Here is a 15010-nt window from a genome sequence, read left to right as displayed (position 1 = left end):
TTAAAAATGTAATATTGAAGGAAAAAAAAAATATGGTGGGAATGAAACTAAAAGATCAAACATTACATAGAAAGCAAATTAGATATATGATTATACTCCACTAAAAATAGTGAAAAGTTTTAAGTCAAGCATGTATTTTGCTATATACACTTATGTATGCATTTTATTAATGTAAAAGTAAAAAATAATAATATCATATATATATATATATATATATATATATTGAAAATTAGGCTTCAATCCTTTTCATGTCTTATTTTTTTTTTAACAAATTCAAATTCATTTTCTGTCTTATTATTGATATAATTTTCTTAATGTCTTTTTCGATTATTATAGTTCTATCAATCATATCAACAACATATGATGTATCTATGTATTACGTCATTTCTTACGTACTATTTAATATTTAAAAGAAAATGAATGAAGTCATTTCAACTAACCAAGAAAAGTCAAGTCAACCATATAGTTTAATACGTTTGTGGCCTCATCCTCAGTCAACATAGCATCAAAAGCAGATCGAGTACTTTTCTACGACCTTGCCTTCTTGAACCTCTAGGCAATTGCTCTGAGGTAACCTGCAAAGACCTTGACCTCCATGGATTTAGACCATCCTAGCTTAATGTGTGCCGTGGAGAAGACAAATCAATGTTTCTGATAGCAAGGTTTGGTTGGTGATGGAACACACATAGAGAATGAGCTCTACACCGTTCTCTTCTCCTTCGGAGTACCACACCTTTCTTTAACTCCATTGGAGCTTTCAACTACTGTGCCAACAAAGTTGTCATGCTCAATCTATCCTCATGCGTTGAAGCTTTCATGGCCTTGTGGTTGGTATTCAGATCACCTTAGTTTTATATGCCATCACGAACCTTCTCCTACTTCTGTTGTAAGACCAGTGGCCGTGACCTGCTCAAGTCAAGAAGAAACATATCCTTCTTTGCCTCCTTCCTTCCCAAGTAAAGATAGCCACAGCGAGATCGCCATGGCGCTCGCGCTGCTGCAGTTTGTGTTCTGGGTGATCGCCTCACTGGCGAACTTGGCAAGCTTCGTCGTCCTCCGAGGAGCAGCCCTCCTCATCGTGGCCCTCGTCCAGCTCTTCAAGATCCCCCGCCAGGCCTCCTACGACGCCGTCGAGTTCACCGGCGGCCTCATCAGGTCGGCGCTGGAACGCGTCACTGAGCTCGCCAGGGACGCGGCCGTGTCGCTCGCCTCCAGCTTGTTCGAGGCTCTCGCGAGCACCGCGGGGGGGTCGCTGCAGCTCACCACGTCCGCCGTCGCCGAGCTGGTGGAGAAGACGAAGGGCAAGCTGGAGGAGATGTCGGAGGTGCTGCCGCAGGTGCTCGAGGGCGCGTCGGAGATGGTGGCGAAGATAACCGACGGCCTCTGGAACAGTTACAAGGACGCCGTAGCATACATCATGGACAACGTTTAGTTCCCGCTTCGCTTTGTGATGCGTGCACATCACACAACGGCCGAGCCGAATCTTTCTCTCTCCTTTGTCCAACATATATATATCTCTCTCTCTCTCTCTCTCTCTCTCGCAAAATATGTTCCACGCATATCAATCAATGCCAACGCAATAATCATGAACTCAATAGAGACCGAATTGGGTCGAATCGAGTCGGACCTGTTGACTTGACCCAACCTTTCGTGGGTCAGCAGCAATCGAGCCAATGACGCACTGTTGGTGATCTAATATTCTGATAATATCATTTGTTTTCTGAATAGGTGGTTGGCTAAATCTGAATATAAAAATGATTTATAGTATTTGCGTTAATATTATCGAGGAAATTGTAGATTAAACAAGCCTACGATTTTGACTTTATCTTAAAATAATATTCGAGAAAGCGTAGGCAATAACAAATGGTAATGTAATTCTAATTCATTGAAATTGATCATGTTAAAATTAAATGTCGTTGATATCTTTGTCAGAATAACTTGGTTCTAATTTGTATGCACGGAGTCATTCAAACTAAAAACTATATGTGTCATATGCACAAAGATCAAAATCGAAAGAGATTTTTTGAGTCGATCCCCCAACACTTAAGTTAGTTCGGAAGTCAAATTTTGTAAGCTTATGTTCTCGATTTTAGTATCCTCATGAAGTTAAGGATGTGTTTTTATACTTGACCTTAGAAAGATGACATATTCTAAAGATTTTATAGGGGAGGCGGTATGTTACCGACCTGAGCTACCTCTTAGACTCTTATAAAATATTCCTAATAATATTCCATAGAGGAGGCAATTTATAATCGATACAGAATATTCCTGTGAATATTTCATAGTGAGGCAGTTGGTAACTGACCCGAGTTACCTCTTGGACTCCACTCCATATAGACAAGCGGGTGGCAAGTCATCTGGGCCTTTTCCTCTATGGTATTTATGTGGGATGTGATGGCTAGTTGATTGTGTACTTCCTATCATTTGTCTTCCCCTCCTAAGCATGCTTTGAGGCTCTTGCAAGAGGGGTTTGAAGTATGTCATTTAATTCGTATAGTGTGAGAGCATTCAAGATCTTATCTAATGGGTTAGGTTTTTTGGATTCAAGCATTTCGGGCATGTGGGGCCTATGTTTTTACTATGATTTATCTTGGCGTAGGTTAGGTTTTTTTTACTCACACATCTAAGTCGTATTTAGCTTCATGCCTCCATCATGGTGGATCTTCTAGCGCGGATCAAGTTTTCTTGACATGCGTCTTGGGCATATTTGGTATTGTGCCTACAGATCTTCTAGTGTGGGTCGAGGTTTCCCAACTCATGCATCTTGGGTGCATTTGGCTTTACAACTCTATCGTAGCAAATCTTCTAGTAGGTGTCAAGTTTTTTCGACTCATATGTCTCAACCACATTTGGCTTTACGTCTCCGCCATGACAGATCCTCAAGTGCGGGTCGAGTTTTCTTAACTCACATGTCTCAAGCACATTTGAATTTGTGCTTCCATCATAGCAAATCTTCTAACGAGGGTCGACTTTTCCCAACTCATGCGTCTCATGTGCGTTTGGCCTTACGCCTCAATCATGGCTGATTTATCTTAGTGCGGGTCCTGTTTTCATAACTTATATACCTTTTTGAAGTGGTCCTGAAGATATGCTTGACCTAATCATAGAGGGTGGCTCTATCGTAAGAGGAGAGAGTTCACTTTCCTTTGTCGACTTCTATGGTGGGAGGAGAGAGATCAATTCTTCATATCTTTCTCAGTTGGTGCCTCGGTAGTGGAGGAAAGAGATCGTAACTTTTTCATATTTACCTTAATTGGTACGTCAATAGTGGAAGAAAGATATTGTATCTTCTTCGTATCTATCTCGATTGATGCCTCCGTACTGAAGGAGAGAGAGAAATTAGCATCTCTTCGACATGATGTCGAAGGGACACTTGTGTCAATCACAAGAGGAGAAAGATCATCCCCCAACTATAAATCTCCCTAGCTTGCAGGGTGAGGTTTATTCCATTGTTTGAGCATCTAATATTTCAAAAGCTTTCTCCTCAGCTCCAGCTCTTAAAGGCGAGTCAACCTTTAGGTTATCCATTGTCCGACTTTAGCACCTCAAGTCAGGATGTCTCTTCCATCTCAGACAGGTTTCTCCCGATCTAGTAGTCACTAGTTGGTTGAGATCCAAACTCTATCCTCGAATAGTTCGAGAGTAGAAGAGGTCTTAACCTCCCCCTCATTTGGGGAGGTAACTCTTATAATTTTGAGGGTTCTTCAAGATTTAGAATCCATGAAGAGTTCACATGACTATGACTCAGTTGTGAGCGATCCACTCTTGGAGTGTTTATGTGACAAATAATCCATCTAGGCTGAGTTTGTGCTGCAGGCTCCTCGTCCAAGCTAGCATCCATACAACCCGACGCTCGGATCTTTATATTTATTATGTACTACTTTTGAGGTGAAACTTTACCTTTTCCTCCACTCAGTGATAGTATCTTGTCTTAAATAGTATAATATATTATTGTTAGTCATAAGTGTCTTGCAAGCCAATCATGTGAGTGATAACACATGTGGCATAATACGTAGTCTTTTTGCTTATTATTATTATGATATTTTATCACTTTATATTGCTTGTTGCATACATATATTGTGATATTCATAGATCTGTGTAATGAGAATCGAATTATGATGAGATCACAATAATGAGACCGATTCGCCTTTAAACACATACCCTAAATAATCCCGATCATTAATTACTCGAGAGGGACATCGAGATAACTAGATAAACTGGTGTATTATATACCCGTCCATATGATGGATGTGGCTGATCTCAAAGTTGCTTATGTGGGGACACAAGGAATATAGTGCAAGTGCTCATTAGATAACGAGTTCACTGATTGATCAATTCCCGACATATCTCTTAGCAACCATACGAACACTTCAATGTTTTCCCTGAGGAATTTGATAAGTTATACTCATTTCTCATTAGGTAATGTTGCCTCAACCTTAATGACTTGATCAGGATGAGCCTTGTCTATGAGACTTTCAATTAGTGGCTCTATCGATTCTGAGTGCGAAAGGGATTTGGTAGAATCTCAAGGGTCTGTTGGTGGTACCTTAAGTCAGGCTTTCTTGGTAGGGAGATTGTCATGAGGTAGTATCGGTAGGACTCCCTTGAGTTGCTTCTTAGTTCCCCAACGCTAGTGTTGATCAAGAAGTTCATCAACATGTGATAGGTTGACACCATTACCCATAGCCTGTTCAACGTAGGTCAACCCATGATGGCCTTATATGCTGAGGGGATATCAACCACTATGAACTTGGTCATAACTATTTTGGAGCTTGGCTCATCTTTGAATATGATATATAGACTCATGATCCCAAAATGGGAGATTGAGTAACTCGTAAATCTTATTAATAATAAGCCATAGGGGTGAGGTTGTTAGTCGAGAATATGAGTTTTTAAAAGGCATCGAAATAAAGAATGTTAAGAGAGTTACATATATCGATCACGACCCTTTCTACTTGGGTATTGACCATTCTCATGGAGATCACTATGGTTCGGGTCAAGGCACTCTATCTCTCCCTCTCTAAAAGTTATTTCTTAATCATCCCTAGCCCTAGGGTGCTTCTCTGGCTTGGGCATAAGCTTTGTCACTTGAGGTGTTGTCTCCTTGCGAGACTAGTCCACCAATGTTGATGTTAATTTGTGTTTCAATTGACCTCTAAGGTCATGATGATGGCTCTTGATGTCTTCGGATGAACTATCCGAGGTGCCCTCGACATATAAGCTCTTCAGTTTGTTTATTCAAATTGCGATAGTCCTATATTTCATGGTCGTATCGTGATAGAAATAATAGTATATAGTTCTATCTCTTTTCTCCAGTGGAGTCCTCATTGGTCGAGGGTCTTCCAATCGACCCTTTTCTTTTACGTGTAAAAAAACTTTAGTCCTGGTCAGGTTTATGAGGGTCAATTCAGACCTCAGGTGAGGCAAGTCAGGTTGTTCACTTCTCTTCCACTATGATGACCTTGAGATAGGGTCAGATTATGTTTGCTCTTGCCTCGATCTCTTGTGAGGCTCGTCATGTTTACTCGAGGCTATTGCATCGATAATAGTGTATTGATAAGAGACTCGAGGGTTTCAGTCTCATTATAAAGAATTAAACTACGAGTAATAGGTAAGCATTATCTATGCCTTTGATATTATTGGTGAATTAGGTAACAAAATCTGAAAGTTGTTGAATCTTGAATTTTGATGATGAAATCAATTGATAGTGTTTTTGATTTGATTTATGTTTTGAGTGATGCAGGAAGCTTCGATCAGGGAGAGACAATTAAAAACATGAAGAATCATATTGGGTCAAAGAGAAACATATCAAAAGATTGGACGTCGAGCCGAAAGATCGATCAACGTATCAGCAGAAGGCTTTGGGCCATGGGTTCGGGCATCGGGCCAAGAAGAGCGAAAATTGTATCAAGGAAATCAGAGTTGCGAAAGTCAACTGACCGATTGGGCAATAGGCTGCAAGATCGGACGATGCACCGAAGAATCAGATGAAGCGTCAATGAACCAAGCTAAATGTCGTTGATGTCCTTATCAGCTCGTGGCCCTGATCCGTATATGTGGAGTCATCCAAGGTGGAAAGCATCTCCTCTAGAGGTGTCACCTATACAAAGACTAAAGTCAAGAAAGGCTTCTCGAGTCGGTCCCTCCAACACTTAAGTTAATTCTGAGATCAACTTCTGTGAATCTATATTTTCAATTTTAGCGCTCTATTACCTTGAGTTGATGGTGTATTTTTATACTTTACCTTAGAGAGATAGTATATTCCATGAAGATTTCATAGTAAGATCAGTTTGTAATTGATCTGAGTTACCTTTTAGACTCTTTGCTATGAATATTCTACGGGGAAGGTGGTTTGTAACCGACTTGAGCTGCCCCTTGGATTTCTTTTTATACAAACAAGCGAGTGACATTTTCCTCGATGACACTTATGCGACGGGTGATGACCGACTGATTATGTATTCTCTATCAGATCATATAGAATGACTAAGTGTTATATATATATATATATATATATATATATATATATATATATATATATATATATATATATATATATATATATATATATATATATATATATATATATATATATATATATATATATATATATATATATATATATATAAAATTATTTACAAATTCTTTTTTATCTCTCGTATTAACTTTTCTTATACTATTAATATTATTTATCTCATATTTTTCTAACTAAAGTATCAATAGTTTTGTTGACATATATTTATATCATTTTAAATATATTTAATTTATTTAATCCTAATTATTGACGGATGTAAACTTCTTTTCCACTTTTCTATTGATTTATATATTATTATTAAACTATTTAATATTCAAATTCATAAAAATTACCAAATTAGTAAATGTCTTATAAAATTTTTCATTTAATTATGATCATATAAAACTTTTACCGGGAGATATTATCTTTAAAAATAATATTTTTTATTTTTTATGACGATACATTTTTTAAAAGAATAAAAAAATCATGTTCAGTATACTTCCTGATATTTTATGGCACGTGTAAGTCACGTGCGTATCCGGATAGCCTCCCATAGCGATGATTGGGAAGGGACATGGAGCCCCTCGCTTGTGGGACCCGGAGTGGGTTGGCTGTCATCACGAGGGTGCGTGACAGGGCAGGTGTTCTGGGGCCTTGGGATTTATTTTAAACGAAGAGTGTGGAACCCGCCAGAAAGCTCCGTTGCCTTTTTCTCTTCTTCTTCCGAAACCCGAATCTGAACCTGCCTTATGATTGGTAGAATAATGGAACGGTGGGACCAAGCATCGAGTCGTCGAAACGGGGTGATCGGGAAACGAGGGGCTAAGTTATCCGCGCATTAGAACTCTCCGGACTTCGCTTCGGTGTCAAAAGGTGGGGCCCACGCAGCGAAGGTCGGTAACGTCGCATGTCACGTCCCACCGAACGGAGACGGGCAGACGTGAGAAAAGGACATCCGCCGAGGGTCAGTAGGTCATTTTATTCAATTCCACGGCAACAAATACTGATTCGACGAGATAAACAGCACCGTCGACACCTCGGTCGAGCCATAGAGTTCCGGGATCGCCCCTCCCTTCGCCCTCTATTTTGCTTCCACCGCCATGGCCGGAAGAACCATGCACGCCGTCCAGTACGACGGCTACGGCGGCGGAGCCGCTGGTCTCAAGGTGCTATGACACTCCCCGATATGCCCCGTTGGCTTCTGCTATCTTATTCTTCTTTATTCTGCTGTTAGTAACAATGTCCTTTAAACAAAATCATTTCATCATGTTCACGACTAAATCGGTTTGTCCTGTTTCAACCATTCAATGAAGATACCTCACTGACACATTTCAAGAGAATGAGGATTTTCCTCGAAACCTTCTACTTTCTTGTTGATTTTACCCTATGTTGTCAAATGGACGTAGTGAAGATGTCGAACCTAACTGTGCTAAATGAACACACACAACAATGTGACTAAAGTTTAGGTCGAAGGGCTTTCACCTCTGAGCAGCTTGGGCAACTTTTGGCCAATAAATATATGCTTTGGTCAAGCAATTATTTCAGACTTTATGATGATGGTTCTTGATTACAATTCATTCTTGCTTCTTCAGCATGTGGAGATTCAAGTTCCTTCACCAAAAAAGGACGAGGTGTTGTTGAGGGTGGAAGCAGCAAGCATCAATCCAGTTGACTGGAAAATCCAAAAAGGTGTGATCCGACCTCTTCTGCCACCAAAATTTCCATTTGTTCCAGGTAAGTTGCTGCTTAAATCAAGGAAATGATTGTCCTCTCCATTATGATTTTCTGCTAATGTGAAATCCTTATGAAAAGAGACTGGTTTGAATTTAATTTAGCTTTCTGTCAGCTGTATTTAGGTTTCTTGTTGATTTATTGCTGAATAGATTGTTAGCCCTATATTCCTTTTTGGATATTCTGATTTTTTTTTCTTCTATTTTTGATGTTGTATGTGAACTACTACTATATGGGAAGGGAGAGAATATGTGCTGCTGAACAGATAAAAATAGATAAACTAATTTTGGTAGAAGCTTTAGAACATTGACAGAACTACTTTCTGTAATACCTTGATTTTACACCTAAAAATTGATAGGGGAATGATGCAGTAGAGTCACTTATCTTTGGTTGTAAGTTTGAAATTTCACTTGACAAATTTTTTAAGATATCAGCTAGCTTGGTATAAAGATATTGACTGTAGATAGAAGACTAAATTTGCACAAAAAAGAGAAAGAAATCCTGATTTTATAAGTCTCGTATCGGTTGTGACTACCCAGTCTCAATGGGCACAATCTGAGAGCTCCTTCCTTACCTGGAAGCTTGGCTCATGTAATTTTTGCATTTGAGCGTCAGCTATACAGTATCAGAGTAACAACTACTTGTGATGTGTCCATTCATGTTGAATCCTACTGTACATTTAGTTTCTGCTCTGGTAGCCATCGATATGAGACTAATCAGATCCGTAAATCATATCTAGCATTTGGTTCTTGATACTCTTTAATGGAGGATGGAAACTAAGTTCTGTACTTGGTTGGTCACTAGTGACCGATGTAGCTGGAGAAGTTGTTGAGGTCGGTCTGGGAGTGCATAGCTTCAAGCCAGGTGACAAGGTGGTTTCCATGCTTAGCTTTCGGGTAATTGTTCCAAGTACTCTCTCCATCTTCAACTTGTGAAAGCAAGCTATGTATGTTCATACTATAATCTTAGTGCCCAGTATAATTTGTATGTTGCTCTTGGTATTTGGTACTGCTCGATCAAATGACTGCTCATGATAGGTAAGTTTAGAGTGAGTACATGTTGAGTTCCTGAATCTTTCTAACTTAAGATGTGTGTGGTATGATCAGAATGCAGGTGGACTTGCAGAGTATGCTGTTGCATCGGTGAACATGACAGTGGACAGGCCACCTGAAGTTTCAGCAGCTGAGGGTGCCAGCCTACCGATCGCAGCGCTCACTGCTCTCCAAGCACTGAGGTACAGCGGAACCAAGTTGGATGGCACCGGTCAGCCCAGGAATGTCTTGATCACTGCTGCCTCCGGTGGGGTTGGGTCTTTCACGGTCCAGCTCGCGAAGCTGGGCAACCTTCATGTGACCGCCACCTGCGGTGCTCGGAACATCGATCTCGTGAAGAGGTTGGGCGCAGACGAGGTGCTGGACTACAAAACTCCGGAAGGCAAGAGCTTGAGTAGCCCCTCGGGGAGGAAGTACGATGTGGTGATACACTGCACGGTGGGTATCAGCTGGTCCACTTTTGAACCAAACCTGGCGGCTCACGGGGTGGTGATCGATTTAACTCCTACTCCGTGGACCTGGTTTCGTTCAGTGGTGAAAAGGCTGACCTTTGCGAAGAAGAAGCTGGTGCCGCTGCTCTTCATGCAGCACAAGGAGGATTTGAGGTTTTTGGTTCAGCTGGTGCGGGATGGGAAGCTTAAGACGGTCCTCGACTCGAGGCACCAACTGAGTGAAGCAGTGGCAGCCTGGGCGAAAAGCGTGGAGGGGCATGCCACTGGAAAGATCATCGTGGAGATGGGTGAGTAGGCCATGGCTGCAGTGGTGGCAGGATGATATGATGCACGGAGATACGTGAATGTATAAAAGTAGTGTGTGTAAGGGTTTCAGAGGGTTAAAATGGTGTTGTGTATATATGTTGGTTGAATAGATATAAGCTGCCACTTCAGTATGCCCTTCCATAACGTGTGGCGAACTGATCCTTTTATTACTGTTGCAAGCAAATCGAGGCAATATTACTAAGTAGTCCTGAACAGCTGATGTTGGAGCCTAGCTGGCCGATGTGCGATGGTGTGGGAAGGTGTCATTTTGATGGATCATAGGATCGATGTCGGCATATGAATATGAAGCACTAAAGAGAAATCGAATGACATGGAAGGGATGATTCTGAGTATAGATAATTATTTCTAAGTTACTTCCTTTTAATTCATAAACTGCACTTGCACGATTCAAAAAATAAGAACTGAAAAAGAATCTATTCCCCGATGGCTTCCCACTTTTTATTTTTATTTTTTAGTTTTAAGAATCTCCTCTTCCGGGAATGATTTCAAACATATTTGAGCGGTCATGGAAGAAAATAGGAACTCAAGAATATGTTTCTTGAAATAAAAGCAATACATGCAAAAGGCAATCAAGAAAACTTGTGCGAGGCTTCGGAAGCTGAATGGCATCGGCGGCCATACTGCGTCAACAAACACACAGGGCTACTGATATATTTCCAGATAAGATTTCTGTTAAGGGAAAGTCGAGTGTTAGTGAACAAATGTGTTATGGTTGATGAGTCAGTACGATTAGGTCTAGACCGATGTCAAGAGTTTTTTTTGGTGTGCCGATCCGGGTGATTGGTAGCTCATCTTCGTGAGGTGACCGCATCCTCTAGAAGGAGTGCTGGTTGCCGTTGGTCAGGATCTGGACCGATTGGCTATTCTCCTTCGTGCACTAGATGACAATTCTTAGGTAGTTGACTGCTCGCCTTCGTGAGGCGATCGTGTTTTCCTGCAAAAATGACCCTCATCGGGATCACCCGACGAGGCCCCTCCGACGAGCAAGTCAGTGGAGTGATCGATTGATTTTTACCACCCTTTTTCCTTTTTGGCCAAATGCCGGCCAGAGGTCTTTATATTACTGTACGTGGGTCGGTCGTACGCGGGTTGGCGTGGTGGATGTGCCGAGCAGTGCCTTAGTACGGATTCTGACTTGGCGTGTCTTGGGGGCCAAAATATGTCGTATCACTTCTCCATCTATCCCCTCCCCCCTCCAAGGCATGTTGTGGGGTCCTAAGAGGGCTGAGAGGCATGCCTAGGTCGGAGTGATGTGATAGTGTGGATTGCTTGCGGGGGAAGCTGAATTGGCTCGTCGTGGGGGCAGTTTGGAGGGGCAGCGCCTTGTGCCTCGGGAAGGGTTGCCTCTGCCGATCGAGTGGCCGGGGCCAGATGAGGCGAGACCGATGCGTCGTAAGTTAGATGATGGGTTGGGGGCGGCTTGAAGTTGGGAGCGATGAGTCATGAATCGAGGATCGAGCTGGGCTAACTCGGTTAGAGTTTTGATAGATCGCGAGTCAGAGATCTATGTAGGGCATCTCGGGAAAAGGACTAGGCCGGCGAGGTGCGGCTTGAGCATCGATTCGGCCAAGATGCGTGGCTTGGGTGTCGGATCAATCGGGATGTGACTCGGGAGTCGGATTGGCTGAGATGTGTGGTTCGGGCGTCAGATCCATTAGGATACGACTTAGGCGTCGGATTGGTCGAGATGCGTGGTTCAGGCGTCGGATCGACCGAGATGCGACTTGGGCATCGAATTGGGCCGAAACGTGACTCGGGCGTTGGATTGGGCCGAGGTGCAGCTCGGGCATTGGATCGGGCCGAAATGTGACTCGGGCATTAGATTGGTCGTGAGGCGTAGCTCGGGCAATGGAGTTGGGCCTGTGGGCCAAGTGACTGCGTCCATGCTCAGGTTTTGGTGTCGGCGGGTCACAAACTGAGAGCGATTTAGCATGACTCAGATGGGAGCTAGATCTGGGGTCTAAGTGGGTATATTCGGCTCTGAATCGAACCTAGGAACCAAATAAGTTTGGGTCCAATTCGAGTCTGGAGTCTGAGTTTATGAGCTCAGCTCCGAATTGAGTCTGGGGACCGAGTTTGTGAGCTCGGCTCCGAATTGAGTCTGGGGACCGAGTTTGTGAGCTCGGCTCCGAATTGAGTCTGGAGACCGAGTTTATGAGCTCGGTTTCGAATTGACTCAACTCTGAATTGGGTCTGGGGACCGAGTTTGTTAGCTCAGCTCCGTATTGAGTCTGGAGACCGAGTTTGTGAGCTCGGCTCCGAATTGAGTTTGGGGACCGAGTTTGTGAGCTCAGTTTTGAATTAAGTCTGGAGACTGAGTTTGTGAGCTTGGCTCTGTATTGAGTCTGGGGACCGAATTTATGAGCTCGGCTCCAAATTAAGTGTTGACGGGTTGCCCGTCGGGAGCGATCTAGAGTGACCCGAGCAAGAATCAAGCTTTGGGCGCTGATAGGTCGCTAGTCGGGAGTGATCTGGAGAGGCTCGACCAAGAGCTAGGCCGGCAAGCCGTAGGTCAGGAACCAATCTAGAGAGGCTCGGGTAGGAGCTAGGCCAATGAGCCGCAGGTCGAGAACCGATCTGGAGAGGCTCGGGCAGGAGCTGAGCTGGCGAGCCGCAGGTCGGGAACCGATCTGGAGAGGCTCGGGCAAGAGTTGGGCTGGCGAGCCGTAGGTCGGGAACCGATCTGGAGCGACTCAGGCAAGAGCTGGTGAGTCAACACAGTTAGGTCCACAGGCCGATGTCGGTAGTTTCTGTCGGTTGAGCTAGATACCGATGTCGATCGGGCCCTCGCAACTCGGTGTTGATCAGGGTTCTTTGGTGTGTCGATCCGAGTGCCATGTATATCGAGTTGCGTCTCTCCTTCTCCGGGGTGGTTAGCAGCTCGTCTTCGTGAGGTGGCCACGCCCTCAGGAAGGAGTGTTAGTTGGCGTTGGTCGAGATCCAGACCGATTGACTCCTCTCCTTCGTGCACTGGATGGCGATTCTCGTGTGGTTGGTAGCTCGCCTTCATGAGGTGGTTACGTTTTCCTACAAAAATGGCCCTCGTTAGGATCATCCAACGAGGCCCCTCCGACAAGCAAGTCAGTGGAGTGATCAATTGATTTTTGCCACCTTTTTTCCCCTTTGGCTAGATGCTGGCCATAGGTCTTTATATTACTGTACGTGGGTCGGTTGTACGCGGGTTGGCGTGGTGGACGTGCCGAGCAGTGTCTTAGTACGGATTCTGACTTGACGTGTCCTTGGAGTTCCTGAGGTGTGACGTGCCGAGCAGTGCCTTAGTATGGATTCTGAGTTGGCGTGTCTTGGGGTTCCCGAGGTATGACGTGTCGAGCAGTGTCTTAGTACGGATTCTAACTTCACGTGTCTTGGGGCCAAAATATGTTGTATCATTGGAAAAATCTTATTTGCTATCAATTTCGACCATAAAAAGATACAAAATAAGAATCAACAAAATCGTGAAAATATGATTATATGTAAAATATGAGCAATCGCAAAAGAGCAACCAGCCCGGCTTACAAATATAATCGTACATGAAGAACATAAGATATCAATAGGAGAGCATATCGTTGATAATGTTGATATGATCAAAAGAATCTAGATGTAAAATAGCCACCACCACCGTGGTTTGTACTGTTGAACGAGTGTTTCCTTAGAAATAGAGTAGTCGAAGCCAGGTTCATGGAGGGGAGTACTAATGTGAAAAGATAAGAAGAAAGGAGAAAAGATCTAATTCCTCTTTAGACAGTAGATGGTGCCTTACAGATTAAACAGAAATATATGCATCGTTAAACTAAATCTAATTATTTCATTTCAATCCTGACATAAAGGTTATTTTCATATTTTAATATAACATATTAGAGAACTTCAAAAGGTATACATCGTTAAATTAAATTTAATTATTTAACATATTACAGAGAGAGAGGCACACGCCAACTCAGAATCCATATTAGAGAAAGAGGCTTAAGATGTAAAACTAGAAAAAAAAAACACTACAATCATATGGAATGAGTAAGTTATATTTTAAAAAATATATATATTTATAGTTATTTACAAAGCCTTTTTATCTCTCGTATTAACTTTTTTTATACTATTAATATTATTTATCTCATATTTTTCTAACTAAAGTATCAATAGTTTTGTTGGCATATATTTATATCATTTTAAATATATTTAATTTATTTAATCCTAATTATTGACGGATGTAAACTTCTTTTCCACTTTTCTATTGATTTATATATTATTCTTAAACTATTCAATATTCAAATTCATAAAAATTACCAAATTAGTAAATGTCTTATAAAATTTTTCATTTAATTGTGATCATATAAAACTTTTACCGGGAGAGATTATTTTTAAAAATAATATTATTTATTTTTTATGACGAGACATTTTTTAAAAGAATAAAAAAATTATATTCAGTATAATTCCTGATATTTCTGGCAAGTGTAAGTCACTTGCGTACCCGCATAGCCTCCCATAGCGATGATTGGGAAGGGACATGGAGCCCCTAGCTTGTGGGACCCGCATTGGTTTGGCTGTCATCGCGAGGGTAAGACACTGGGCAGGAGTTCTGGAGCCTTGGGATTTCTTTTAAACGAAGAGTGTGGAACCCGCCAGAAAGCTCCGATGCCTTTTTCTCTTCTTCTTCGAATACCCGCATCTGTTACCTGCCTTATGATTGGTAGAATAATGGAACAGTGGGACCGAGCATCGAGTCGTTGAAACGGGGTGAGTGGAAAACGAGGGGCTAAGTTATCCGCGCATTGGGACTCTCCGGACTTCGCTTCGGTGTCAAAAGGTGGGGCCCACGCAGCGTGTAAGGTCGGCAACGTCGCACGTCACGTCCCGCCGAACGGAGACGGGCAGACGCGAGAAAAGGACATCCGATACGGGTAATTAGGTCATTTTGTTCAATTCCACGGCTACAAATACTCATT

The 15010-nt window shown here is 42.4% G+C and overlaps 1 protein-coding gene across 1 annotated transcript; it reads left to right on the top strand.

The window, feature by feature from the left end:
• The first annotated feature begins 7518 nt into the window (after nucleotides 1-7518).
• Nucleotides 7519-10183, top strand: LOC135615512 (chloroplast envelope quinone oxidoreductase homolog). The gene is made up of 4 exons (XM_065114131.1): nucleotides 7519-7677; nucleotides 8104-8245; nucleotides 9047-9138; nucleotides 9349-10183. Exons 1-4 carry the CDS (start codon nucleotides 7612-7614, stop codon nucleotides 10039-10041), a joined length of 993 nt encoding a protein of 330 aa, XP_064970203.1. The 5' UTR covers nucleotides 7519-7611; the 3' UTR covers nucleotides 10042-10183.
• The last annotated feature ends 4827 nt before the right edge of the window (nucleotides 10184-15010 follow it).

This window comes from Musa acuminata, chromosome BXJ2-6 (assembly GCF_036884655.1).
Source record: "Musa acuminata AAA Group cultivar baxijiao chromosome BXJ2-6, Cavendish_Baxijiao_AAA, whole genome shotgun sequence".
Lineage (NCBI taxonomy): Eukaryota > Viridiplantae > Streptophyta > Magnoliopsida > Zingiberales > Musaceae > Musa > Musa acuminata.
Note: the sequence above shows the minus strand (reverse complement) of the source record. Positions and strands in the feature narration are given on the sequence as shown.

What these genes read in the sequence shown, in the direction of transcription:
- LOC135615512 (XM_065114131.1), top strand. Translation starts at nt 7,612, where the DNA reads ATGGCCGGAAGAACCATGCACGCCGTCCAGTACGACGGCTACGGCGGC. An exon ending in AAAATTTCCATTTGTTCCAG is followed by an intron (nt 8,246 to 9,046) that starts GTAAGTTGCTGC and finishes GTTGGTCACTAG; the next exon opens with TGACCGATGTAGCTGGAGAA. An exon ending in TTTCCATGCTTAGCTTTCGG is followed by an intron (nt 9,139 to 9,348) that starts GTAATTGTTCCA and finishes TGGTATGATCAG; the next exon opens with AATGCAGGTGGACTTGCAGA.